The sequence below is a fragment of the Mixophyes fleayi genome, chromosome 12 (assembly GCF_038048845.1).
Source record: "Mixophyes fleayi isolate aMixFle1 chromosome 12, aMixFle1.hap1, whole genome shotgun sequence".
In the NCBI taxonomy this organism is placed as follows: Eukaryota; Metazoa; Chordata; class Amphibia; order Anura; family Limnodynastidae; genus Mixophyes; species Mixophyes fleayi.
In genome coordinates, this window is record NC_134413.1 from 55,263,597 (window position 1) to 55,288,450 (window position 24,854).

General features: G+C 39.5%; 1 protein-coding gene across 1 annotated transcript; it reads left to right on the top strand.

Moving 5' to 3' along the window:
* The first annotated feature begins 9,528 nt into the window (after nt 1–9,528).
* On the top strand, nt 9,529–24,301 carry DLL4 (delta like canonical Notch ligand 4). The gene is made up of 11 exons (XM_075193124.1): nt 9,529–9,992; nt 10,113–10,373; nt 10,980–11,022; nt 12,084–12,350; nt 17,041–17,101; nt 17,583–17,713; nt 17,908–18,077; nt 18,862–19,081; nt 20,154–20,859; nt 21,913–22,021; nt 22,632–24,301. Exons 1-11 carry the CDS (start codon nt 9,933–9,935, stop codon nt 22,635–22,637), a joined length of 2,034 nt encoding a protein of 677 aa, XP_075049225.1. The 5' UTR covers nt 9,529–9,932; the 3' UTR covers nt 22,638–24,301.
* The last annotated feature ends 553 nt before the right edge of the window (nt 24,302–24,854 follow it).

Genomic DNA, 24,854 nt, shown 5'->3' on the forward strand with positions numbered 1-24,854 from the left:
TTTGCATATCTATTGCCTGCATGTATTCCAGCTCATTCATAGTTTGGAGATATTTTAAAATTAATCGGACAAACTAATGTTATCACCCAATCAGATACTGCTTCCTCTCTTTACTGCATCTCCAAACAACGGATGGGCTGGAGTTGCTGCAGGCAGTGGCACCTAAATTATAAGTTATGGGTTGACAGTTGAATCTAGCTTAGGACATGGGTTGAAGTAGAATCATTTTTCTATCATTCTACTATGTATGAGTTTGGTACTTAAAATGAGTAGTTGCAAATGGCTCTGGATAATTTTTAAGAGGCTTGGATACATTGTGTGTTTTGTCTATCACAGTGTTGGCTAACCTCTGACACTCCAGGTGTTGTGAAACTACAAGTACTAGCATAACCTTCCCGCAATAAGCTCCTATATATTCTCAAAGCATGCTGGGACTTGTAGTTTCACAACACCTGAAGTGTCACAAGTTAACCAACACTGGTCTATCAGTTGGGTTTGTTTTTGCGAGAGCTGTTGTGAAACTACAAGTCCCAGCATGCTTTGAGAATATATAGGAGCTTATTGTGGGAAGGGTATGCTAGTACTTGTAGTTTCAATTCCTCATTTCCTCTGCTTTGGGGTATGCAATAAGCTCTGCTATCGTTTTATAATGTACATTTTAAACTTCTATATTTTACTTCCAAACAAACTTTAACGTACTATTGGGTGCCCCACTTTCCCCCTTCCCCTGGATAAGTTTTAAGTTTTTCTTTATAATACACAGTGTCACTTACCCCAGGTACATTTGTGTACATAGCAAGCCTCAAACTGCTTTGGATAAGTATAAGCTCTTGTCAAGATCATGACTGAACCTTGGAGTTTGACTGGAGGATGGTCTGGGCTTCCTCATAGCTCTAGGTCCTGGGCTACAGTGTGGAGACGCCAGCTCCACAGACGGGCCGCGGGCCAATCACGGCGCCCGGCCACGGACCAATCACGGCTCCCGGCCGTGATGAGGTCATAGGGAGGCGCCCGGCCCGGAGATATTGTCGGCGGCCACGTGGAGGCCAGTCTGTTCGGCGGGAAGTGAAGCTGGAGGGAGGACGTCCGGAGAGAGCAACAGCAGCAGCACCCACAGTAGCAGCAGCAGCACCCACAGCAGCAGCAGCAGCACCCACAGCAGCAGCAGCATCCACAGCAGTAGCAGCAGCATCCACAGCAGCAGCAGCAGCACCCACAGCAGCAGCAGCACCCACAGCAGCAGCCACAGCGGTGGACATCACCAAGACCAGTCCAGACAGAGGAGCTAATCTGTCTGGTGAAGGCAGAGCAGAGCAGATAGTCACGGAGCCAGAGCACGGCAGGCAGCCCGGGCGGACAGCATTAGCAGGACCGAAGAGGAGCTACGCTGACGTCGCGAGCGGAGGACCTAGACCAGGTAAGACCCCAGTGGGGACCACCTCTCCCGGGCCCACGCCCGCAGGCTATCGGTCACTATTTACTCGGGCCCAGGGCCTTCTGCCGGCGTCCATTAAGTCTGCCTTCCCGTTTGATAGCTCCCGTTAGACCCAATAGGGCACCAGACCCTGAGTAGATCCCATAGGGCGCGAGGCCCTCAGGTCACCCCCAGGCTTTAGGCCCCGTATTTGGAATCCTGCCTTTGTTCCCCCTCTCCCTTTTCCTATCCGTATCACCCTTGGGGCAAAGTAGGGCAGGAACTCACACACTCTGCTTTGATATTGTACTTTGCCGTTTAATAGGGTCCTGGGTATTGTACTGTGCAATTGAGTATTGTATTGGGGGTATTGTACTGTCAATTGAGTATTGTATTGGGGGTATTGTACTGTGGCGGGTGGGCTTGTACGGTGTAGTGGGTGGTTGGGGCGTGTTGTGTCTCCCTGCAGGGGTCGGAAAGTGGTGTGTTGGGACTGATCGCCGGGTGGACTCAACTCGTTCCCGGGCCGTGCGTACGGCCTGGGAAGGGCAAGTAGGCGAGCTACGTCCCACCCCAGAGAGAAGGACCGAGGAGGGTCTCCCGAGCCGGTAAGTACTGTCTATCCCCTTTCCCTTCCCCCTTCCGTGTAGACTCTGGTGGGGCAGATCCTTGGGCGGCGGTGTGGCACGACTTCTTTGCGGGCTGGGGGAGATTAGAGGTAGTGTAGCACAGCCCTTCTGAGTTCCGAGGGCGGTTCGGGCGTTCCGCGGTTCCACTGGGGCAGTGCAGCTCTGCCCTTGTGAGTTCCGGGGTTGGTCACGGCCGTCCACGGTTCCATTGGGGTGTCTGGCCTGGGCTCCGGCAAGGTTGCCTGACGGTCCCAGGGCAGACGGTGTCTCGAGGGGTAAGACGGAGTCCGCCCGCACGCCGGCAGGAGACTGACGGTTCCGGGTGGGGACTGTGATACCTCGCGGTGCACCGCCGGCGGAGTGAGTCTTGTCCCCACACCTGTGGCCCTCCCCAGAGGGGAGTAGGGAGTTCGGGCAAGAACGTTTTCTACCCCGAACTCTTGGAGCCGCGTGGCTTGGCCAGAATAAAACAGAGAGTCGCAAAGCGGGGCTGAGTAACCCTCTAGTCCTGGGCGGCATTCCGGACACCCCCTTCCTCTTTCCCCATTGTTTTCGTGCCTCTGTTCCTCTCGCACGCAGGAGGGACCGTGACTGCAGCAGAAGCCTCCTGCACTTGACGGATTCCGCCCATAGCGACCCTCGGGATCAGGTGAGAACCTTTCCTCATTACAGGGGACTCTTCGAGACGTTCTTCGGGAGTACCGCCCTCACAACAGCACCAAATGCCACCAAAATAATCCACATTCTATACATGAATCGTTCTTATATGGGTTGTGATGCCTTACAGCTTAGAGGTTGTAGTGTCTTTATACAATATATGTGGTGAGTATGTTCAAATATTGAAATTGTAGTTTTTGGTGTTGGAACGCTCATTTAGGCTAATTAGCTGGCCAATCACACGGTAAATGAACGTTCAGCCCGATATTGCATTAGTATGTACATTCCAACGATGAATGATTAGCGCTCCAAAGAACATTGTATCGTTTCATTTGATTGTTAAACTGAACCTAAAATCTTGTTCAATGATGGAACACTGTTGTGCCGATTCTGCAGTGTGTATGCACTCACGACCAGCGGTGTAGGCAGACCCTCAGAGTCCCAATCTTTTCAGCTTATGGTTACGACAGATGATGAGCACAGATCTGAAGGTAAATCATGTAAAATTTGAGTAGTAATAATAGCATCTACTATTGAAACACTTTCACTGATACAAAAACAATGTTCGTGAATGATGCCTTTACTCTATTATTTTGACACATTCTTAACTATTTATTTTATAATGCTTCCATTAGTCTGCCGGTATCTAAGCAGACTGCAGCCAGATGGATCAGGTCAACTATTGAGCAGACATACTCTAGTTCCAGTCAGTTGGTTCCAGAAAATGTTTTTTGCACACTCCTCTAGATAAGTTAGCGCTTCTTTGGCAGTGGGTCAGGGGTCTTGCGCCTATGTTGCTTAAGGATTAACAAATTCAACACATCCATCAAGTAACATTAACAAAACTAACCATTTCCTACAAGCCAGAAGAACAAATGCATTGTGTTTAATATAAAAACCCTTCTGAAAAATATCACACTATTATCATAAATACAGTGAGCAGACAATTTTACTTTGTAATTAGCAAATTTTATAGGTTTTAATAAATATGAATACTAATAATGGCATTTAAAAGTAATCCTTAAGTAATTGGCTAGTATGTGAACCCAGTTGCTAGTGACTTGTGCTGGTTAGATCTGAGGTGTAGAGACTAGCAGGCACCAGTGAGACCCACTGCAATGGAGTGGTGGAGCTTTGTTGGAGGTACTCACAGGATGCATCATCAACATCAACATCATCATCATTTATTTATATAGCGCCAGCAGATTCCGTAGCGCTTTACTATTGGGATGCACCCACAAAGCCTCGCTAGGCAGTAGCAGATTATACAGAAGGATGAGATGGATGGGGGTGGTTAACTGGCTCAAATACAAAAATGCGCCTATTCGGGTGTGACTATAAAATGCCCCTCCCAATCATGCTCAGGACTTGGCCTGTTCTTGACTGTATAGCAATCAAGAACAAGGCAGGTCAGTACCAGAAGATCAGATCAATAGTCTATAATGCATATACAACGCTAGCACAACCTATTGCTCAGAAACAAGGGAATTAAATAGAGAAGCACCCGATGTCGGTGGCATGTGCACCCAAACGTGTACTTATACATCACTGGGAGTAGTTAACTGACACAGATACTCCTATTCGCCTGTCAGGGGCAGGCTAGGCTGGGGCAGGGGGCATCTGCCCCCAGGGCCAGTCCTGTAATGGGCTACCTTGGGTTTGGTCACCTTTTTTTCTCTCCTTTAAAATATTCCTAATATCCTGCTGAGTCAAGTCTTGCCCCCCAGGCTAAAATTTGCAAGCGCTCCGCTGTCGCCTGTGATTATACAATGGCTCTGCCAAGCATGTTCACTTGTGAAAGAGGACACAAATTGACACAGACATTCAGGTGGCATGAATGCCAGTTCAGGATTGTTATACAATATTGTACAACATTATTAAACATTGTGGAAAGAAAGATATTATTATGGCTGACAATTTAAAACAAATGGCATTCCCCGGGTTGAACGCTTTCTACAATGCTCTATACAAATCTGTTGCAAGTGGGAACTGTCAAAAGTAGCAAAGGGGCAAAAGCTCATTTGGCATATTATTTTCCAATAAGGCATGATACACTATATGCTCGGGCGGCCAAATGCTTGGTCCATTGTGATAAGCTTGCACCCTGGCTTAAAGTTATCGATCAAACCCTATATATAATTGTATTATACTATATATATAATTTTATTATACAATTATCAGCAAGCTACTTTTCAGAAAATTATTATGTAGTTAGTTTTTCCACTTTATTCTCTTCTATAATAATGGTTCCATCCTCACTTGCTTATTTTATTTTTACCCCTATGAATGACGTTCCATATTTCATTCACTAGTGCCAGGAAATGCTGATACGTCCTACTTTAATCAGTGGCATTGAGGTCTAAGCTTTTCTGGGCAGGGAAATCTTCTTTATGTTTGCTTTGGCGGTTTTATATAAAACCACCCACACATGGGCCAATTTGTTTGTCGTTTTCGTCCACATTTGCCCAAAGTTATAACGTGTGTGGGCTCGTTCTGTGTTGCAGTTGTTATTTTTATAGCCTAGTACAGAAAAAGAAAATTCACATCTGATTGGCTGTAATTGGTTACAGCACATTTGTGGACATTGTACCATGTTATTAAAGAAGTCCCTTTAATTCTTAGTGTCCATCACTGTACAAATATGTGGCGTGATTGAGAGCTGCCAGTGTTTGGAAATGTTTCAGGCTCACAAACAAGAGAGGATAAGGCTAAGGGGTGAGGTGAGCAAACTGTTGCTGCTCCATCGACTCCTCCATTCATATTGTAATTAGGCCAGCGTGTGCCTCATCTGCAGGGATGGGAGTGTTATAGGGAGAGTAAGGGAGGACGCCACGTGCCAATCTGATAGCAGCAAAGAAGTCTATGTTGGCAAGTTGCACAAAAAGGCGAGGCCACAGCTGGGGTCAGGAGGTGACTTCTGTTAAGCAGACGTATAATTGACACTGAGCTTGCTTGGAGACTCATCAACACACTACTAAATGACAATCATCACCCTGCTTTTGCTTTTAAATACTCTGCAGATCAATTTATGAATATAGTTGTGAATTAGCTCTACATGCTGAAATTCTAATATTCTGCACCATATATATTCTGAAAAATTGGTAATACTAACAAATTTTAATTGGGGGGAAGTAGAAAGTATATTTATGGTTATTGATTTTTGTTTGTTTTTAAAAAAAAACGTTTAACTGGGCAAGTACTGAAATGCCAAATTTAGAGGCATACATAAATGCTACTGTATTGCACTTCTGCACAGATGCATTATTATTCAATACACTGTGGGCTACTTTATTCACTTAGTAATGCTCACATTTATATTGAAAATATGGGTTGTTGCAGCTCCTATCATTAATAAAATATAGCCAGAACCAACAGATTAGGCCACACAGAAATGAATATGCTACACACAGTAAAACTTTTAAATTGCCCTTTTACAACACTTGGGGGTAAGTTTTTTAATCTGTGGCATTGAAAAAGTAGAGATGTTTCTTATAGCAACCAATCAGATTCTAGCTCTCATTTTGTAGATTGTACTAAATAAATGATAGCTAGAATCTGATTGGTTGCTACAGGCAACATCTCCACTTTTTCAAACCCGCAGCTTGGTAAATTTATCCCTTAGGGTTATTTACAAAGAACAAGACTTACATGGCACAGTGCAGCTATGCATATACAATTGCACCTAATTTCATGGGTCAGTTCATTCATACGCACATTCACATCCACAAGTGTGCACGGCCATTGTCCATCTATGCAATCCAATCCAATGTGTGAGCTCTTTGCGGTTTTGAAGGTTGGACTCCAGAAAGCATCAGTCACTCACTGAGCAGGTCCTACTATCACCTTTGGTTCACACACATCATTAATTAAAACCTGTTTCTCAATATACTGCTCAAATTACCCTTTTTATGTTCATATAATATCCGATAGTAGACGGGCATCAGAGATTTCTTTATTTTAAGTGACACACATTTTAATTTTGTTTCCTTGAATAAATCTGTTGATGTTCACATATCTATGTTCCAAATTGTTCTTGTGGTGTACTTATGCCACTCTAATGACACAAGGAACTTAGTAAGTCCTTGCACCCTTTCTGCCACCTCTTATGTGGTGTAAGTTTCTGAACATGTAAGCCATTTGCTGCCACATAACATCAGGAACATGCCACCCTTACCAGCTCATTTAATTATTTTGTTCTATAAGCAAAACAGTGTTTTGATGTGTTTTGTGCATAGTAATGCATCACTGCACTTGCCGATAAAAGTTCTGTACCAAGCATTGGATCACACACAGGTTTTGATCCATAACAAACTATTTTGTCAACTTTCTCAATTAAGTTTCATGTTTTTCAGTTTTAGTTCCCCTTAAATTACATCAATGGGCTTATACATTGGGTAGTGTCCCAAACATATAATCTATTATGGTGACTGTTTCTACAAATGTAGATGTTCCTGAAACATTGTTTTTGTACGGTGTTAATGGATCGCTTATTGCACACCCTCCAACATCAAAGTGCTCTGCTCCCAAGCTTCATGGGATTTGTTATTGCAGTTACCCTGTCTAACTTATCTGAAATTTAATAACACCATTTCATTAGTTATTTAATGCCTTCAACCCAGTTACCTAAAACAGGAAAATAAGTGGGAAGTTTGGGAACACAGCATGACATGGAGATCGCCCACTAAAAATAACTTTTTTCTAAATATCTTTTATATTTAAAAATCCAAACTCTCTCACATGACTCCTTACATCCACTGCCAAATGTTCTGCTCCCAAACTTCCCTCCTCTCTTCCTTTCTATAGCTGGATTCATTAATTAATTGAAGAGCAGGTTGCTTCAATAGTAAGGTAAGTGGGACATTCTGGTGCAGAGCATTGTGTGCTAGGTGGAAAGGATCATGTTGTAGGGCAGCAAATCCTGTGAGTGTTCAATATAAGACCAGAAGTAAGAAAGTAATATAAGTCTTAGATGTGCAGACACTGACAATTAAATCATATATAGCTTCTGCTAGAGCTACCAATTAAAATGTCTCCTTTATGGAAAGGAACTTGTCTGAAGCTTTACCTGGTAAGGAAGAGGTCATCAATAGATTACAGAAAGGACATGCTATGAAATCAATCCTTCATGTCTATGTTTACATTTTCTGGATTGTTAGCAATTTGAAGGCTTTGAGAAAGTATTGGTCTGAAACAGGTCCTTTTATGTAGAAAGGACACACACAGTATGCATTTGTTCCTGTGTATCACATGGTATTCTAGCCATCAGAACAGTGACTATATATCCAGATTTTAGTAAACATTTACTGTGAATAAAAGTGAATTATTTTCTGCTTGATCCAAGCAATTGCACACATTCTTTTAAAACTTGTTGGCAAAGCATTTAAATAGGTTCTATATTTTGAAATCTTGCAACCACAATAACACGGCAATCTAAAATTGCAAACTATGTATACTTTGTCTAGGTATGCGGGCAGGGAAGCTGTTTATCAATGGAGCATGCTTTTTAACAGCTTTTTTGCAGTAAAAGCAATGCGTTTCACTATGTAAATATATGGTTCAGTCTAGACAGACAGAAATAAGAATGATTCACATGAATATAAGGCTTAATTTACACTAATAGAAGGTAGGTGGGAGGAGAAATAAGATTTGGAAATCAAGTGATGTATTTAGCCTTTTAAAGTAAATATGTACGATTTATGCAGTGACCCAATAACCATAGGCATAATCCACAGACTTCTACAATGGTTCAACAAAGTAGCAATGTATTCACTACAGAAGGGCATGTTTTGTAGTTTCAACACTTTTAAGTAATTCGACAAAGCTTTACACACATTTCTTCATACCCTTAATAATTGAATTTCATGCGTGGTGATTTCCATGAACTACAACTGAGATGCAAGTAGTTTATGGAATGAAATGTACTGTTTTCAGCCTAGTAAGTAAATGTGTAGCAACGTATTAGAGCAAAAGATAAAACGAATGTTATTTACGGAAACGACACTACAGATAAATATTATCTCAAGATATAATGAGAGGTGGTTTAGTATAATATAGAAGCTGTTATTCTGTACAGGTGAATCAATAGGGTTACTGATTTATGAGCTATGGTAGAGGTAGTAAGCAAGCGAAGCCTCATTAGCATACAGCTGAAGCTTTATCTTCCCAAACTACCTCCCCCTCTCCCCCTTTTAACAAGCACATGAAAGGCCCTCTATGTGCCTGGATTTAATGAGAGACACGCGACTCAACAATAAGCCCATATTGCAATCAGCCAGGAGTTTTTACCAGCACACGCCACTCTAAGCCAGGAGCATCAACCTTACTATCTCTAAACTGATAACACATGCAAAGTCCAAACAGGTTATAATCTTGACAACTTGCTTAAAAATATTATTTTATGGTGTGTGTCTATATATATATATATATATATATATATATATATATATTAATTAATGTGTGAGAGACAGAGTAGGTTTATGCAATTGTGTCATCTATACTTATCAGCAATATTTTCATTTCTGTGCTTTAAATATTTTTATTTTTTGCAAAATAGCTTGAGAGATGTAAAATATTTAGCAAAACTGTTTTTCGTTTTACAACGGAGGCTAATGTTGGGGAAAAAAATTCTGATAATACGTGTTGTAAATATGCTAACAGATGCGGGGCTTTGTGATAATCAGATAGGCTCGCCGGTGGTCAGTGCAGCAGCAGAAGGGCATTAATTCTGTGTATGAGATGTATCGGAGATAGAGGGGGCGGCGCCGTGTGTAAATGACAAGCGCATAATGAGCTTTCGCTAGAAAGAGCCAACACTATATAAGTAGCTACAGGGACAGCAGCGCTCCATTTGCTGAGCGCAATACAGTGGACGAGGAGTATCCTAACAACTAAACGATCACATTTAAAAATCGATCCTTTCTGCGCAGGAGTTGACCTGTTGTCAGGACCGTCTCTTCTAATAAAGACGACTTCATAAGGTTGAATACTGGATTTATTCGCAACAAAGGGCATGTTTAACCAACTGGATAACACCTTAGTAGTTTTTTGGTGCTCCAGACTGCTGTTTTGTTGAAAGAAGGTCCCTTTCTATCTGAGGTGTATGTGACATTCTTCATAGTGGATTTTTTTATTTTTATTCTATCACCGGCATTTTTTTTAAGGAATCCGTGTAATACAAGTGCTGGAGAGGAGAGCTGTTTATTTTCTGCTGGGTTATCTAGCACGAGAGAGAGATGAAGATGGAACACAGTCGCATCTGTGGTTTGACGTTTCTCTTCATGATATTTCAGCAGGTAATGGCCATAGAAAGCTTTGGGTTCCTTGTGGTCTGTAGCTTTAGGTGAGAGATGGGAACCTTTCTTCCAGTGAGATCTGATTGAGGGGGTCTTGTGTATTTTTTATTTTTTTTTAAGGTATCTAGCTCCGGGGTCTTCCAGCTGGAACTTCACGAGTTTATAAATGCCAATGGGATGCTGGCGAATGGGGATTCGTGTATGCCCAACTGCCGGATCTTCTTCAAGATATGCTTGAAACACTATCAGGCCGTGGTCTCCCCCGGGTCCTGCACTTTTGGCAATGTGGTCACCCCGGTGCTTGGCTCCAGTTCGTTCATCATTGGGAATATTGAAAGGTTCACCAATCCCATCAGGTTGCCGTTTAACTTCACATGGCCGGTAAGAACATCAATCAAAGCACTAGTTAATGGTGTTAAAGTGTATTTATTTATTTGCATAAATCTTATGTATTTTTATTTGTTGTATGAGACAATTCTTCTCCTATCGCCTGGTTTCTTTGGATAATTTTTACAAAATGTACAGTATTGCGGACACAGACGATAGATATAGATATCCCCAACAGATGAAATGGTTAAACTGCTTGTGTATATAGTCAGATTTCATGAATTAATAACCAGCAGAAAATATTTATACACAATCGTAAACTAAGCAACCCTTGCATGTGTACGACAGTAACAGATGTTAACAACTTCAGATGGGTTCAAAGTCTGTGCTGGCAGTAGACACAATAATTCTGCCGTATCCTACCCCCACCCCTTCTACTGAAAATAAACTAAAGAAGATCGGTTTAATTGAGATCTAGGCAGTAATGCTATACTCAATTAGATTAATTAAATGGCACAGGCGGACATGACCGCCATAGAAATTGAAGTTTGTTTTGCCATCTTGCTTTTTATAACTTAAAATACAAAAAATGAAATTTGCATTTTTATTTTACTGTCTATCTGTCCCATGTATTAAGTATACTTATGCTTTTTATTTCAGAAAACGTTTTCACTGATTATCGAAGCTGTTCATAAGCCTACAGGTAAATAGAATTATTTTATAGACACAAGGAGGCGCCATTGTCCCACCAATGAGCCACCAATATACTATAAATATTCTGATAATCAATACTGTGACCTTTTTATTCATGTTTATAAAATATATTAAAAAAAAAATCGCTTATCTGTTAACTTTAAACTAAATTTCTTTGAGATTCCCATTTTAAAAACAGAACTGAAGCTCCTGCTTTGATATATACATATCTTATTTATATATATTTTTTTCATGGCCCTACATACCTAATCTCCAACACAATTGCGTTTCCTCCAGTTTATTTTTGGCGTGGGAAAGAAGTCCGCTCTTTGGTGAGAAAACCAGAAGTCTGCCAAATCGTCCTGACTGCCTTTTCCTGTATTTTACACCTTTTTCAAATTCCGCCCTTTGGAAAAGAAATAATGGCTTTTGGATGTTTTGCTGACATAGAGGAAGAGAATATTTCAACAAAACAATTCTCACATTGAAACATTTTCTTGAGGCCACAAACTGTAGTGCTAGCTTGGTTGCCTTGGAGTCCTTTAGTACTATTATAATAGCTCCGTTACGAAAACCAAGTCACTGTTCACATATTTATTACATTTCTTAAATTTATTATTTTAAATACTAAAAACGGTCAAATGAATCATCTAAAAGTATGGTCTTTATAAAACTGCCTTCTTTAATTTTTATTTATTAAATCCCTGTAAAATGCAAATATGTTTTCTTGAATTGAAGAACACATTTTAAGCCTTTTCTTTTATATATAATTTAATTTTGTTTTAATAGTATAGTCTGCCTCTTCCATTTGGTTTCTTTGACTTCCTATCAGAAATGATAGGTGACGTTTTGGCTTTTATACAGTTTAGCCACAATGATTCCCATGTTTAAGCTGATGCACTGGGACTTTTTCAAGCTAGTATTGCAAAATGCTGCACATCAAAGAAATTCCAACCTAATGTAAGGCAGGGAAACTTCCTTAAAATATTTATTACAATGTCTGTGTTACTGAAATCCTTTGTTTTCTGGTATTTAATTTTTTTTTTGTCTTGTGTTTTTTGTTTGCTATAGATGTAAACCAAAATGAAATGTTGGTCAGTATGTTTGCAATCCAGAAACCTCTTAATGTTGGTGAAGAATGGTCCAGAGATGTCATGTCCACAGAATCAAAGACACAACTGAGATATTCCTACAGAGTTGTCTGCAGTGAACATTACTATGGTGAAAGCTGTTCTAGACTTTGCAAGCCCCGTGATGATCGTTTTGGACACTACGTTTGTGAATCTGATGGCAGCATAGCATGCCTGAAAGGATGGAAAGGAGAATATTGTTCAAAACGTAAGTGTTCTTTTCTGAACTGGGAACAACGTAACATGGTCCTGCTCTGCAGGCATATATTTTATTAATGACTTACATATAATAATTCACTTTATATCACAGAGAGGTAACATAGGCTATTCCTTCTAGAATCTAAAGGTCAAATCTATGAAGTGTGTTACATTGAAAACTGGGCTTGCAGAACACACTTACATTCTTGTTACAGGACTCAAGTGCTCTTTTGTTAATATATTCTTATAGCAGACCTCATCAATAGCAGCTCAGGAACACAGATGGCAACAAAAAATAAAGCTGCTCCTTAAATGCACTTGTCTGTGGGCTAGTAATAGCGTGTACACTATGCTTCTAAAATGGCTATAGCTATTAAAATGAATATACAATTCCAGACGTCTTCAGTTTTTCCTTGTTGAATTCCTCAGTCGTTAAAAGCTCTTCCATATCTGCACATACAACTATCAATTTTCTCAAATCTTATTTTCATTTAGTTCTTGCACTAAAGACCAATTTAGCACAGACACTTTAGCTTCCTGTATGCCCAAAAGTGCCTGCCAACATGGTAAGGTTGTCACTACTCCCATGATACATCTTCAAACTGTAGCTCATTCAGCTGTTCATTAACAAAAAATTAAAGGCCTATGTGTGTGGTGTAGAAAGTGTGTGACCACATATTCTGCTCACTCTGCCCAGGGCTTTCCTTTTGACTAAAAAAATATAATCTAAAGAAATATTTTTAGTGTATATGTGTAAACATTCGATTGTATTTATGCATACTCTCCCAATCTGCCTTGCACTTTAAGCCCTTCTGGTACATATGGTTTAACACATGAGGTTATTAATTTGAGACAAAAACAAAGTAATTGAGATGGGCATTGTTTCATTATTCAACTGTAATACAATGTCATATTTAATTATAAATCGATATTCTTTTTAGGACTAAGGGGTATATTTAAGAAAGCACGGTAGTGCACTATCGTGCACTTACCGTGTAAATTAGGCCAGGATGTGCTCTCCGCAAATTTATTAAAGGTGCATCGCAGCAGATATCACTGATATCTGCTGCTTTGCACTCCTGATCGTTTTTGCGAGCAGTCACCATTCAACAGAATGGTGACTGCTCCTGGCCGCAATCTAACAAGTCCCGAAAAAATGTTTTTTTCGGGAACTTGTTGTGTTAATGTACGCCAGCTGATCATAGGAAATGCTGCTAAAACTTGTGTTCTTCGGTATGTCTAGCTCTGCTCCGGAGAGCAGAGCTGGACAGCGCATGCGCAGGGAGTGATCTTATGATCCCTCCCTGTCACAGCCTCAAGTTTTCCGGTCGGCACATGCGCAGTAGCATGAAGAGGAAGAGATCCGGAGCCAGTGGTGAGTGTGTTTTTGTTTTTTTATCACAGAAACAGCAGTTTTTCGGAACTACTGTTTCTGTGTTCCATTTTTAATAAATTTGAGAAATACATCAATCCTTATCCATGCGATAAGGATTGATAAGTATTTCTCGTTTTGTCCGATACATGATAAATGTGCCCCTTAGTCTTTTCAGCATAACACCATACATATACTACATAGTAATAATCAAAAGTACAGGAAGTAACCGAGAGGTCACGTTGATGGATCCGATTATAGGTCATATGCTGCTGATGGTGATCAGCTTGACCATATGGATTTTGAAACCTTCACTTACCAATAAGAGCTTGCACTCAATACATTCTTATTTGTTTGTAGCATTGTAATGCTCCTGTCACAACTATTAGCACATGCATAAAATACAGATTATGGAGTAATGCACAAGATGAGAATGCTCACAGACCTTGTCATAACTGAAAATGAATGTGGCCTTCAGGTATTGGGGTCTACGCAAGATGAGACAATATTGAGAAAAGTGGATGATGTGTAAATCATTCCACTTCTAATGTTTAAAGCTCATGTTACTAGATGACTACCTAAAAGACCAATGAAGGGCAAAACACTTTAAATGTTTTGTGTAGAGTGCAGCTACTCTGACAGATGGATGAAGAGGAATTAAACTTGCAATCGTGCCTTTGCCCTTTCTCTGGCTGCTTCATTATGTTACGGGACTACTAGGCTGCCTATGGAGTTGACTGCTAAAAAAACAGAATAAAGCGTATTGGAGAAGTAAAAACTAAATAGACCTGCTATTTAAGCATTGGTTAGAACATGAGCGCAAATATATGCTTGCCATGAACAGGTTAATTTTTGCTATAGGGAAATTGGTTAGTGAAGCAATTCTGGAAACCACGACTAGACCATTTCTTTCAGATTCAACAGGATTATTATTTCAACTCTTATCCAATATGCAGTTTGCTTGTTTAAATGGTAATAATGGATAAATGAACTACAGCCAAAAATGTTTTGCGTAAACAATAGAACACTGCAATATTTCTTTATCTGTGGCTGTTAAACCACTGTGTCCAGAATAGACACAAACCACAAAATGCATCTGTTCCTTACAAAAAGTATACCATTACTTTTATGGTAACTTTGTGTACTACTATTGTTTTACTACTGTGCCAGTCCTGTTTGCATGTAATGTGTTGCCGAATTCAATAGATCAGTTTTGAATACCTGACCTATGTTTAGACTGAGTATTGTTTAAACTCTGGGAAAAAATCTTTCTAGGAACATGTTTTCATACAGTAGTTACATATTCGCTAGTTCACAAAATGACGGCTGTAGTAGTACAAAACCTTTGGTTTATGTACTTAAGAGTTAGGGGGTCTATTTATTAGCAGAGTGCAATCTACATGCATAGCTGCAAACCGCAGTGATGCATAATGTAGCAGCATTGTTATTTACCATGACAGGGCTGCTCTGGGACTCCCAGCGAAGACACCCTGCACTCTACAAAGTCTATTTGCTAATCATGGACAGCCTAACGTTGCCGGTGTATGGAGGGAGTGCTATGTGTATAGCACTTCTGTGGGTGAGGGATTCAGAGAACCCGGAGAGGCTTGAGATGGATCCCATTGTAAAAGGCCATTAACGCCATCCTTGGGCCAGCGGAGCACCCCAATAATTGCGTGGACCTTGCTGCGCTTACCAGTCTTGCCATGTTCCACTGGCTCTCTGGTCCCCATAGATGGTTATAGGGACAACTAAGCTCCGGTAATGGGATTAAGGCTGGAGAAATCTGAGATTTCTCTGGCGTTTAACCCTTTGTTAAATAGCAATAAGCAGTGAAAGGGCATTTTGCCGGCATTCACGCTTTTTAAATAGAGCCATGGTAAAGTGTCATATCCAGACTGTTCTAAACAGCTCCAATATGTTGTGTTCTTTCACAGAACATTGCTAGATTGCATAATAATGACAATCCAATGACTGAGATTATTCACGACAGCGCTGCAGTCTTTCTCTGGATGGGGAGTAAGACTATTTTCATTGCATTCTAATTTCCTTTATGCATATTGCGTGGCGTGGGTTTTGGGCGCGGCCTTTAGTATCATGCATTATTTGACAAAAGCGCACCAGAGTAGGCGTGTTTGCGGCGCGATTCTGTCGCTCTGCGGCGCAGCGGGGTCAAGTGTAATGTTGCACGCGTGCCTTGCTCTGGGCTGCTGGCTTGTGCCGTGCGCCACGCGTTGTTATTGTTATCGTTGGCTTTAGCCCGAGGGGACGAAGCTGAAAGAACAGCTGTACTCAAGAGGGGAGGGTTTCGATGGCTTAAACCAGCAACAACAGTAGCAGCTGTTCTCTTATTGAGACGGGGGCTGGGGGATGAAAACTCCTTGTTCAGAGTCAACCAGGCATTAAACGAGGCCCTTGTAAGCGTGCAAAATCAATGTCACACACGCGCAGCATGGCAAAACAGCGGTAAATTAACTGGCTGCTTGCTCCGACCTAACTGACTTGGTGGGGGGAGTATTAGAAGTGAGGCCCAGGGTCTGCCCTAGTAGTTTCCCTCTTTAGAAAAGGCAGAGCATATTTGATCATGAAGAGTAAGTGGGGGATATAAATAACTTGCAGATGTGTCTTGTGATTAAATAATCTCCCATTAAGTTCTTCATAAAATAAAGTGAGGATTTCGGAAAATTGGGAAAGCACTTTTAAGCAAAAAAGTGAAAGGTCCTATATCGGTGTATGGTTTACTGCACCTGGATTGATCCCACCAAAAACGGGCTTTAGATTTGTCCATTGAACATATATGTCCTACTGTGCAAATTGAACTTGATGATATAATTTGCCTAGACATCACTCATTTCTAGTAATAAAATGCAGTGTATTGGACTGACCACATAGCCTCAGGTTCCACAATGTATTTCTAGGCTAACTGTATTGCATTGTAAAATTTGTGCCAAATAGGGTCCGTATGTATAAATAGTATAGATCACATTACATTATACACAATGATTCTTTGGTACACAATGTTAATGCAGTCTATGATAAATGTTAAACATTCTGTGAGACTAAGTGGTAATGAAATAAACAAGATTTAGGGATATATTTATTAAACTGCTGGTTTGACAAAGTGGAGATTTTGCCTATAGGAACCAATCAGATTCTAGCTATCCATTAGTACATTCTACAAAATAACAGCTAGAATCTGATTGGTTGCTATAGGCAATATCCGCCACTTTTTCAAACCTGGAGCTTAGTAAATATACCCATTAGTCTTGCATAAAAAAACAAGATTATATTAGTATAATCAAAATTTCTTTTAATTCTGTTTCCACAGCAATATGTCTGGATGGATGCAGTGAGCAAAATGGTTTCTGCAACAGCCCAGGAGAGTGCTCGTGAGTAGAATTTTAATCTAACTTTTTTTGTATTATACGTCATTGCAAACTTTCACAAACAAGTATTGTGCTTGGCATCATCTTACCTGTGCAGGTGATCCTGGCATAAATCCTATAATATGGTGTATATTGGCCTGCAATACCTTGCTTTGCATTTAACTAACAAAGGAGTTTATTAGGAATAGTTCAAACTATTTTGCATTATACTTTTCTAGTGAATACTAAAATCCTATCACAGGAAAGTGAGTAATCCCTTTGTGATGCATTTGTATATAATGCTAAAAATGTTTTTAAATATCACTAGATCACATCCTGTTATTTTTCTGCCAGCTGCTATGAAACATATTAGTAATGTATGTTGCTATATATTAAGGTCATTGTGATAGCCATATTCTGATTTATTTTACTATATGCGCTTTAAAATGTTGTGTATAAAAATATTTGCAACATCGTAAAATCGTATTTATTTTTTTATTTTCAGATGTCGACCTGGATGGCAAGGTCGTTTCTGCAATGAGTGCATTCCCCACAACGGCTGCAGACATGGAACGTGTCAAACACAATGGCAGTGTATCTGTGACGAGGGCTGGGGTGGCCTTTTCTGTGACCAGGGTGAGTATTGCTAATTACCCTTCATGGATCTCCATCATAAACAGACATGGCAAAACCATACAAATGATCTCTGCTATAATATGGAGTATGTTTTTGATTACATTTAAGTGGACAACTGTTCATTTAATACCACGCTTTCGTGGCTCCTCTGCAATGGTTAACAGCCCCTTTCTAATTCATTACATTTCTTACAGATTTAAACTACTGCACCCACCATAAACCCTGCAAAAATGGAGCCACATGTATGAACACCGGACAGGGCAGTTACACGTGTTCTTGTCGAGCTGGATATACTGGGGTGAACTGTGATGAGAAGATCAATGAATGTGACAGCAATCCGTGTCGGAATGGTGGCAGCTGCACGGTAAGAAATGTCCCCCAAAAAGATTTGGGGGATCAAGAACTAAACATCTATTATTGAAAGACATCTTCAATGGTTGTAATATGCCTCTTGTGGCATATGGGGATAATTTATTTATATGATGATTGTAGTTAAATCCATTTGTCTTTTGTTTTTTTCCCAACCTAAATTTAGCTTTTTGTCTAAAACTTACTATTGCATAAATAGTATTACATGCCGCCTTGAGATCTGTTTATATATCTCGTGATTTACCAACTAGCTGATATAAATGAGATGAATTGATCTTAAATATCGAATATTCTATAAAGTGACCTAAAAAAACCTTTAGTATTACTGAGCTGTCACTCATGCAGATCTGAGGTTTACACTGTGAGCATATGTTAATCCTTGTACGCGAGTGTACAGGTCAGTGATGTAAGAATAAATGATGGCATTCCTTCCTAGTCACCTTTAATGTATTATGTTTTTTAATACACCTAAAGTGGTGATTACATGTAGAATACACCAGTTCTCTGCTGTGTGGAGATCATTGTCCTTTCTCTCTTCCTTGTTTTTCTTGCATTACATTATCAGCTTGTTTGAACTAGAATCTCTCTTGCAGCTGTTTGTACTATCAACATTTATACACATAAAGGGAACAGTTCTCTTCTGTTTATACATGCTCAGCTGCTGTATATTTCGAAATCCCAATCATTTTCATACTAATGCTGCACAAAATAAGCTTTTATGCTTTTAAACACTTTAGCCTCATCACACAAGTCTAATGTCTTTGTACATTTTTTCCTAGGATGTGGAGAGCGGGTATGTTTGCGAGTGTCCTCAAGGATATTATGGAACCCACTGCGAACACAGTGTATTGAATTGTGCCGATTCCCCATGCTTTAATGGTGGTACATGTAGAGAACGAGAAATGGGTGCCAGCTATGCCTGCCAGTGCCCACTGGGTTACACAGGATCCAACTGTGAAAAGAAAGTGGACCGATGTACCAGCAATCCTTGCCTGAATGGTGTGTATTCAGTAACCAATTTGAAAGCCTACTCTTGCATAACATGTTTGTCTGGTTGCACGTTTTCTCTCCACAATCTGATTCGTGATCATTTGGGCTAAAGACCACTTCACAAATCTGAAAAGTTGCTGTACGAACAATCTCCCCATAATTGGCAGATCCAAATCGGATTGTAAAACACATTCTGTACTTGGTAACGACAGCTGGCCAAACTCTTCCATTCAATTTTGAACAAATTCATAATTTTTAGTCTGTCAACTTTTGATATAATGGTTTTGTCAAAAAACTACTGTACTGCATAAACAAACGGATTGATGTATAGTTGGCTTATAGCTGCCTCTTTATGGGAATGCTCCCAAAGACAAGCTCACCTAGTTTTGAGGATTGCTTACTATAAGGCACACATCACTCCTCTTTTCTTTAGGATTATTAGTGTTAAGTAAAGCAAAAAATGTAACACCAAAGGATACTTACATGCTATGAGTGAGGGGATAAGTAGGCAACAAAGTGAGAGGGCAGAGATCTGCACATCTTGTTTTTTTATATATATATTTAGGGCCTGAGTCATTAAGGAGAGCAGAGCAATGGAAGGGGAGGTAAATTTATAATGTGGGGTCAGATTTATAATTGAGGTAGACAGTGTCTTTGATCTACATTAAATTTCAGCTATATAAAGCTCTTCTTTCTGTGCTACATGACAAAAAACAGCATTTTCTTTATGTGCAAAATAATAAACTAATTTGCACCTCTTGTAATGTAACATGGTTTGTCCAGGAGAAAATGTATTCCTTTTTTTGCCTTGCTCTCCTTAATGACTCGGCCCTTAGATTCCCCTCTTTCCCATAGCTTCCTGGATTTGTTTGACTATGCTACCGCAGAAAGACAAGAGTGCACTTTAACACTATGGTGACAGTCCGATTACACCAGTTTGGCTTCTCGGGCTTAAATGACAAAGCACGTTGTCCCTGCATTATTATTCACTGGTTACACAAAGTGGCATTACCTTACAGTTAAGTGCTAACTATGAAGTCCATCACAGTGCACCATATTAAATATTTATATCTCTCAACAGGTGGTCAGTGCTCGGTCTTTGGTTACACCCAACTGTGCCGCTGTCGTCCAGGATATACAGGAACAACATGCGCAATTAATATAAATAAATGTGCTAAGAATCCTTGCTCCAATGGAGGGACCTGCTCTGACCAGCCTGGTGATTTTAGTTGCCGTTGTCTACCAGGATTTAGTGGGAAGACATGTGATGAAATATCCAGTGATAAATGTGCTATCAATCCGTGTATGAATGGAGGATCATGTCATATTGTGCCTTATGAAAAAACTGCTTGTGTTTGCCCGTTTGGTTTCATGGGAAACCACTGTGAATTCCAGGTTGACTCCCCAAAGGCCTGGGATTTTCCTTGGGTTGCTGTGTTCATGGGTGCAGGCATGGTGGGGTTTCTAGTGTTATCGTGTATGATTTTTGTGATCGTGAGACATTTCCGTCAGCAGCCAATGCAGGACACGAAGACGATGAACAATTTATCAGATTTCCAGAAGGACAACCTGATACCAGCCTCACAACTAAAGAATATAAACAAAAAGAAGGACCTGGAGGTAGACTGTGGTCTAGAAAAATCAAACTACAAGCTTAAAAACCACACCTTAGACTGTAACATAACCAATGGACTTATTGGTTTTAGTAATGGGACTGGAAAAGGAGACAAATTCCACAACAGTGAAAAATGTTTAGAAGAAGAAAAGTTCCCTCTCCGTCTACACAGGTGAGAGAATACTTCTAAGGCAACAAATATTTCAGGGCCTGTTCACACATTTATGACATGATTGTTAATTTACATGGGTTTGTTTTTGTTTGTGGGACTTTTTATTTTTCATTGCAAGGTGAAGATGTGAATAAGAATTGGGAGACTATGCAGCTTACAAATAGAGTAGGAAGCCACAGAATTGGCACTTGCATAGCATTTTTATAATGCATGAAGTCCGTTACTATTTGATGCTTGGAACTAGTTTTTCATTGAGTCCGTTGTAATTTGCCATAGTAGGAAAAAGGTATTGACACAAAGTATAGTAATAAAACGTTGCTTTTATTCCATTTAATGTAAAAGGTGGAATGTTTAGAGGAGAACTATACATTCATATTTTATTTCTAGTACATATGTTAAAATATACAGTGAAGTTGTATACATATATTTTGATACAGCAGAAATAATACAATCAGCATAGCAGCATTAAAGTAGTTGTACAATACATATGCAGAAAAAAATTGTCATCAAGAACTTGCGAGGTCTTGTGTGACTGTTTAACCAATTTTATGTGATTGACACATTTTATGTTCATCCCTCTAATGGTCCAGGTTAGTGAAATATAGATTTGCAGGAGTCTTCGTTAATCTTCTGGCCTTTGAAATTATTACACCACACAGTCAACCATTTTCCAGAATATTTGAGTTATCGCCAGTGACTAGAGAAGTGTCAACCCTACAAACACTTGCTGTAATTTTATAGGATGATCTTTCACATGGGGCCATTTATAGTGAAAGGTTGAAGTGCTCTGTTTAATTAGACTACCTTTTATCTGGCTGCAAAATGCCAATTATGTGATTCATAAGATCTACAGATATAGTCAAAGGCAAAATGTACAAATTTGTACTTTCTGCCCAACATTTGACCTACTGCCTTTACATATGCAAAGTTATATGTGACACTTATGGACCGAAGTGTTGCTCATCTGATACATGTAGCAAAGGAGTTAAAATGAAAATACCTTCAATACAAACTTTTTTTTTTTTACTGAGTGTTTTTGTTTTTTCTTTACAGTGAGAAGCCAGAATGTAGAATATCAACGATATGTTCCCCAAGGAATTCAATGTACCAGTCAATTTATGTGATAGCAGAGGAAAGGAATGAATGTGTGATAGCTACAGAGGTAAGGACATCGCTTCTAAAGTGCACGCTGGATTGGATTTCTTGTGAAGTTGATACTACTACTTATGCCAGAGATGATACTCCTAGATTATAGCACACATCCTCCTCATTAAGGGCTTCTTTTGTAAGTGCTGAAATGGACAGCAACCCACACGCCTGAAATTGACAATGTACCTGAATTTGAATGAAGGAAAATATTTTTGCTTATTACAGCATGGGCATATAAGAAGCTTTATGGAAATCTCCATTATACAGAAGTCCTTTTCCATATTCACTAGCATAGAAGTGGTTGGATGATTTACTTTTCTTAATGATGATTCATACCCCATTCAGTGCAAAAATATTGACTTATAATTTCAACTTTATAACAATTTAACATTGCTGTGCATGTAATGTGTAATGTAATCGTCTAATTAAATGGACTTGATAAAACTGACATGAACCCTAGTGTGTGGGTTAGGGAATTGTAAGGGAACTGTAAGCTCCAATGGGGTAGAGACTGATGAATGACAGCACTGTACAGCACTGCGCACATGGCGCTCTATAAATAAATAATAAAAACCAAACAGCATATTCCCATTAACTTTAACATGCTTTTTTTTCTGTTATAGGTGTAACCCTTAAGTTGAACATTCAGAAGTGCAACTTTAACATTCTCTTGAGGGCCACCAAGGGGAGGCCTGCCATGTAGCCATGTTTACAATTCAGGACTGGAGGTGATTTCGATCACATACATGCAACTTGCTGCTTTCAGAAGATTGAATAATCTGAGTCAAATGGGACAGACTGTGAATTTGCAGGAGATGCAATATACTTCAATCCCTAGCTCTACAGTTTAAGAATTTGATCAGCTGAATGTAACAAAACTGGAAGAAATAGAAGCAGAATGAAATTATTAAAGATAGACATTTTATGATTGCAAGCTAGTTTCTTAAAGTGTCCTTTTGAGGCTTCACACTCCATGTCATTATGTAAAGTTGCAACTGTGAGGTGCTGACAGCAATGGATGTTGGCAATCCATGCCATAGAACATACATCCCAAGAAGGTGAATGGGATAAGTTTGCTATGCAGAATGAAAGTCTTTCTATCAAGGTCCTGGTGTTGTCCTACTGTGTTTAGAAGTGCCTAAAGAATGTCCCAAGAATCCACTTTGTGTTGGCTGATGTTCACTGCTTTCCCATTAAGACCTGAACAGTATTAAGCTAAGAAGAATTATTTTTTACATTTGACCATGCACATCTTGCTATAGACGTTTTGAGACAGAGTCATGGAAAGTGACGTGGACTATTAATCTTGTTAATAAGTAAAATGCACAGACTGGAAGCCTGTGCTAGTCTTCGGCCAGCAAACTCTAGTCAAGGCCTTACATTGCGTGACAAATCAATCAAGCTGGCCACTTTTTAATAATTTTTGCACTACTGAGAATTGTGATTTAGAACTTTATTTTCTACTTAAAGAGAACGTTATATCAATTTGGTATCATGTCTGCTCCTTACAGCCTTAATATTGTGTAAATGCTTAAAATGCCCAAAATAACATGCATGTAGGATTATTCCAATTATGTGCATTCATTTTTTTATTTATGTACCGTGACCAATACTGCCATAATGCTGAACTCTCAAGTGACTTAATTCAAGCTCTTTTCTGCTATTAAGGGTTTCCATTGAAAAATAATTTTGTAAAGTCAGTGGCTGCTCTGAATATACAGGTTTTTATTTTTTGTTTTTATTTTTTTGTGTTCCAAGGGCTAGCAAGGCTGCTTCGTTCCACTATTTGTGTTGAGAGCTTCAGATCTCTTATTTCTTTAAGCAATAATATTGTCCATGCCTAAGTTGTTGCTATATTTTTGAAGAAAAGCTGGGACTGCTGGGAGACAAATCACTACTGCTGCCTGTTATAAAGCATTGGTTAATCCCAATCAATGAAGGAAAACCTAAATTACAGAACCATAATCTTGTCTTGCTTTCCTCATTATAACTTATAGCTACAACAGTAGCTTTCAAGGCTGCCTGTGACGTGAGACTAGCATTCAATAATAGATGTTTGGTTGTAGCTTCCCAAATTTTTGAAACCTAGCATTTCAATAATTTAATGTTGAATCAAAAGCACTGAACTTTTTACATTTTATAACATTGTTTTGTATATAATGTATATTTATAATCAAAACAAATGTAAATATGTTTATTTCTTCTGTCATGTTTTTAATGTGCTAGCAAAGTTTTGAGTTTTATTTGTTTTTGTTTTTGTTTTTTTAAACAATTGAAAAACATCTTCCACCTACCTTGTTTCCTGTCCTTGATTTCTAGAATATGCTGGTCTTGTGCTGGGACAAACTTCAAGCATTGCCAGATAATCTTGTACATTCTGGTCAATGTAAATTGGCTTCTGCATGCAATTAAGCATTGAGTGCACTTGTTGCATGTACTTTTAATAAATGTAGGTAATAAAAATAGCACTTTGGGAGGGGGGGGGGGATAACGGTGTTTGGTTTCCTGTTGCTTTTCCTGTGGCCTTTGTCAAAAACAGGCAAATAGGAAGTAAAAATTGCATTCCCACTAATTCTTCTGGAGAAGTTTACAGGAAAGATTTGTGTATCCACTTGCTACACATTGTATCCTGACTGACATTTTGCAATCTTCTGACTCTAGCTTCAGAAACACTGCTGGTTCACCTGCATTGAACATTATATTCTTCAAAGTGGGCAAAAATACAAATTTAAACCTAAAAAATTAATTATTTGACTGAGGTTCCTTTTCCCATTTTTAAGTTCACATCTGCCAGATAATGATCAAGAAAAGAAATCTGAAGAACATTTTGTGCCCTGCAATTTACC

Coding starts and splice junctions, on each gene's coding strand:
- DLL4 (XM_075193124.1), top strand. CDS start 9,933: ATGAAGATGGAACACAGTCGCATCTGTGGTTTGACGTTTCTCTTCATG. Junction 17,714..17,907: donor TGGCCTTTTCTGTGACCAGG/GTGAGTATTGCT, acceptor CATTTCTTACAG/ATTTAAACTACTGCACCCAC. Junction 18,078..18,861: donor GGAATGGTGGCAGCTGCACG/GTAAGAAATGTC, acceptor ATTTTTTCCTAG/GATGTGGAGAGCGGGTATGT.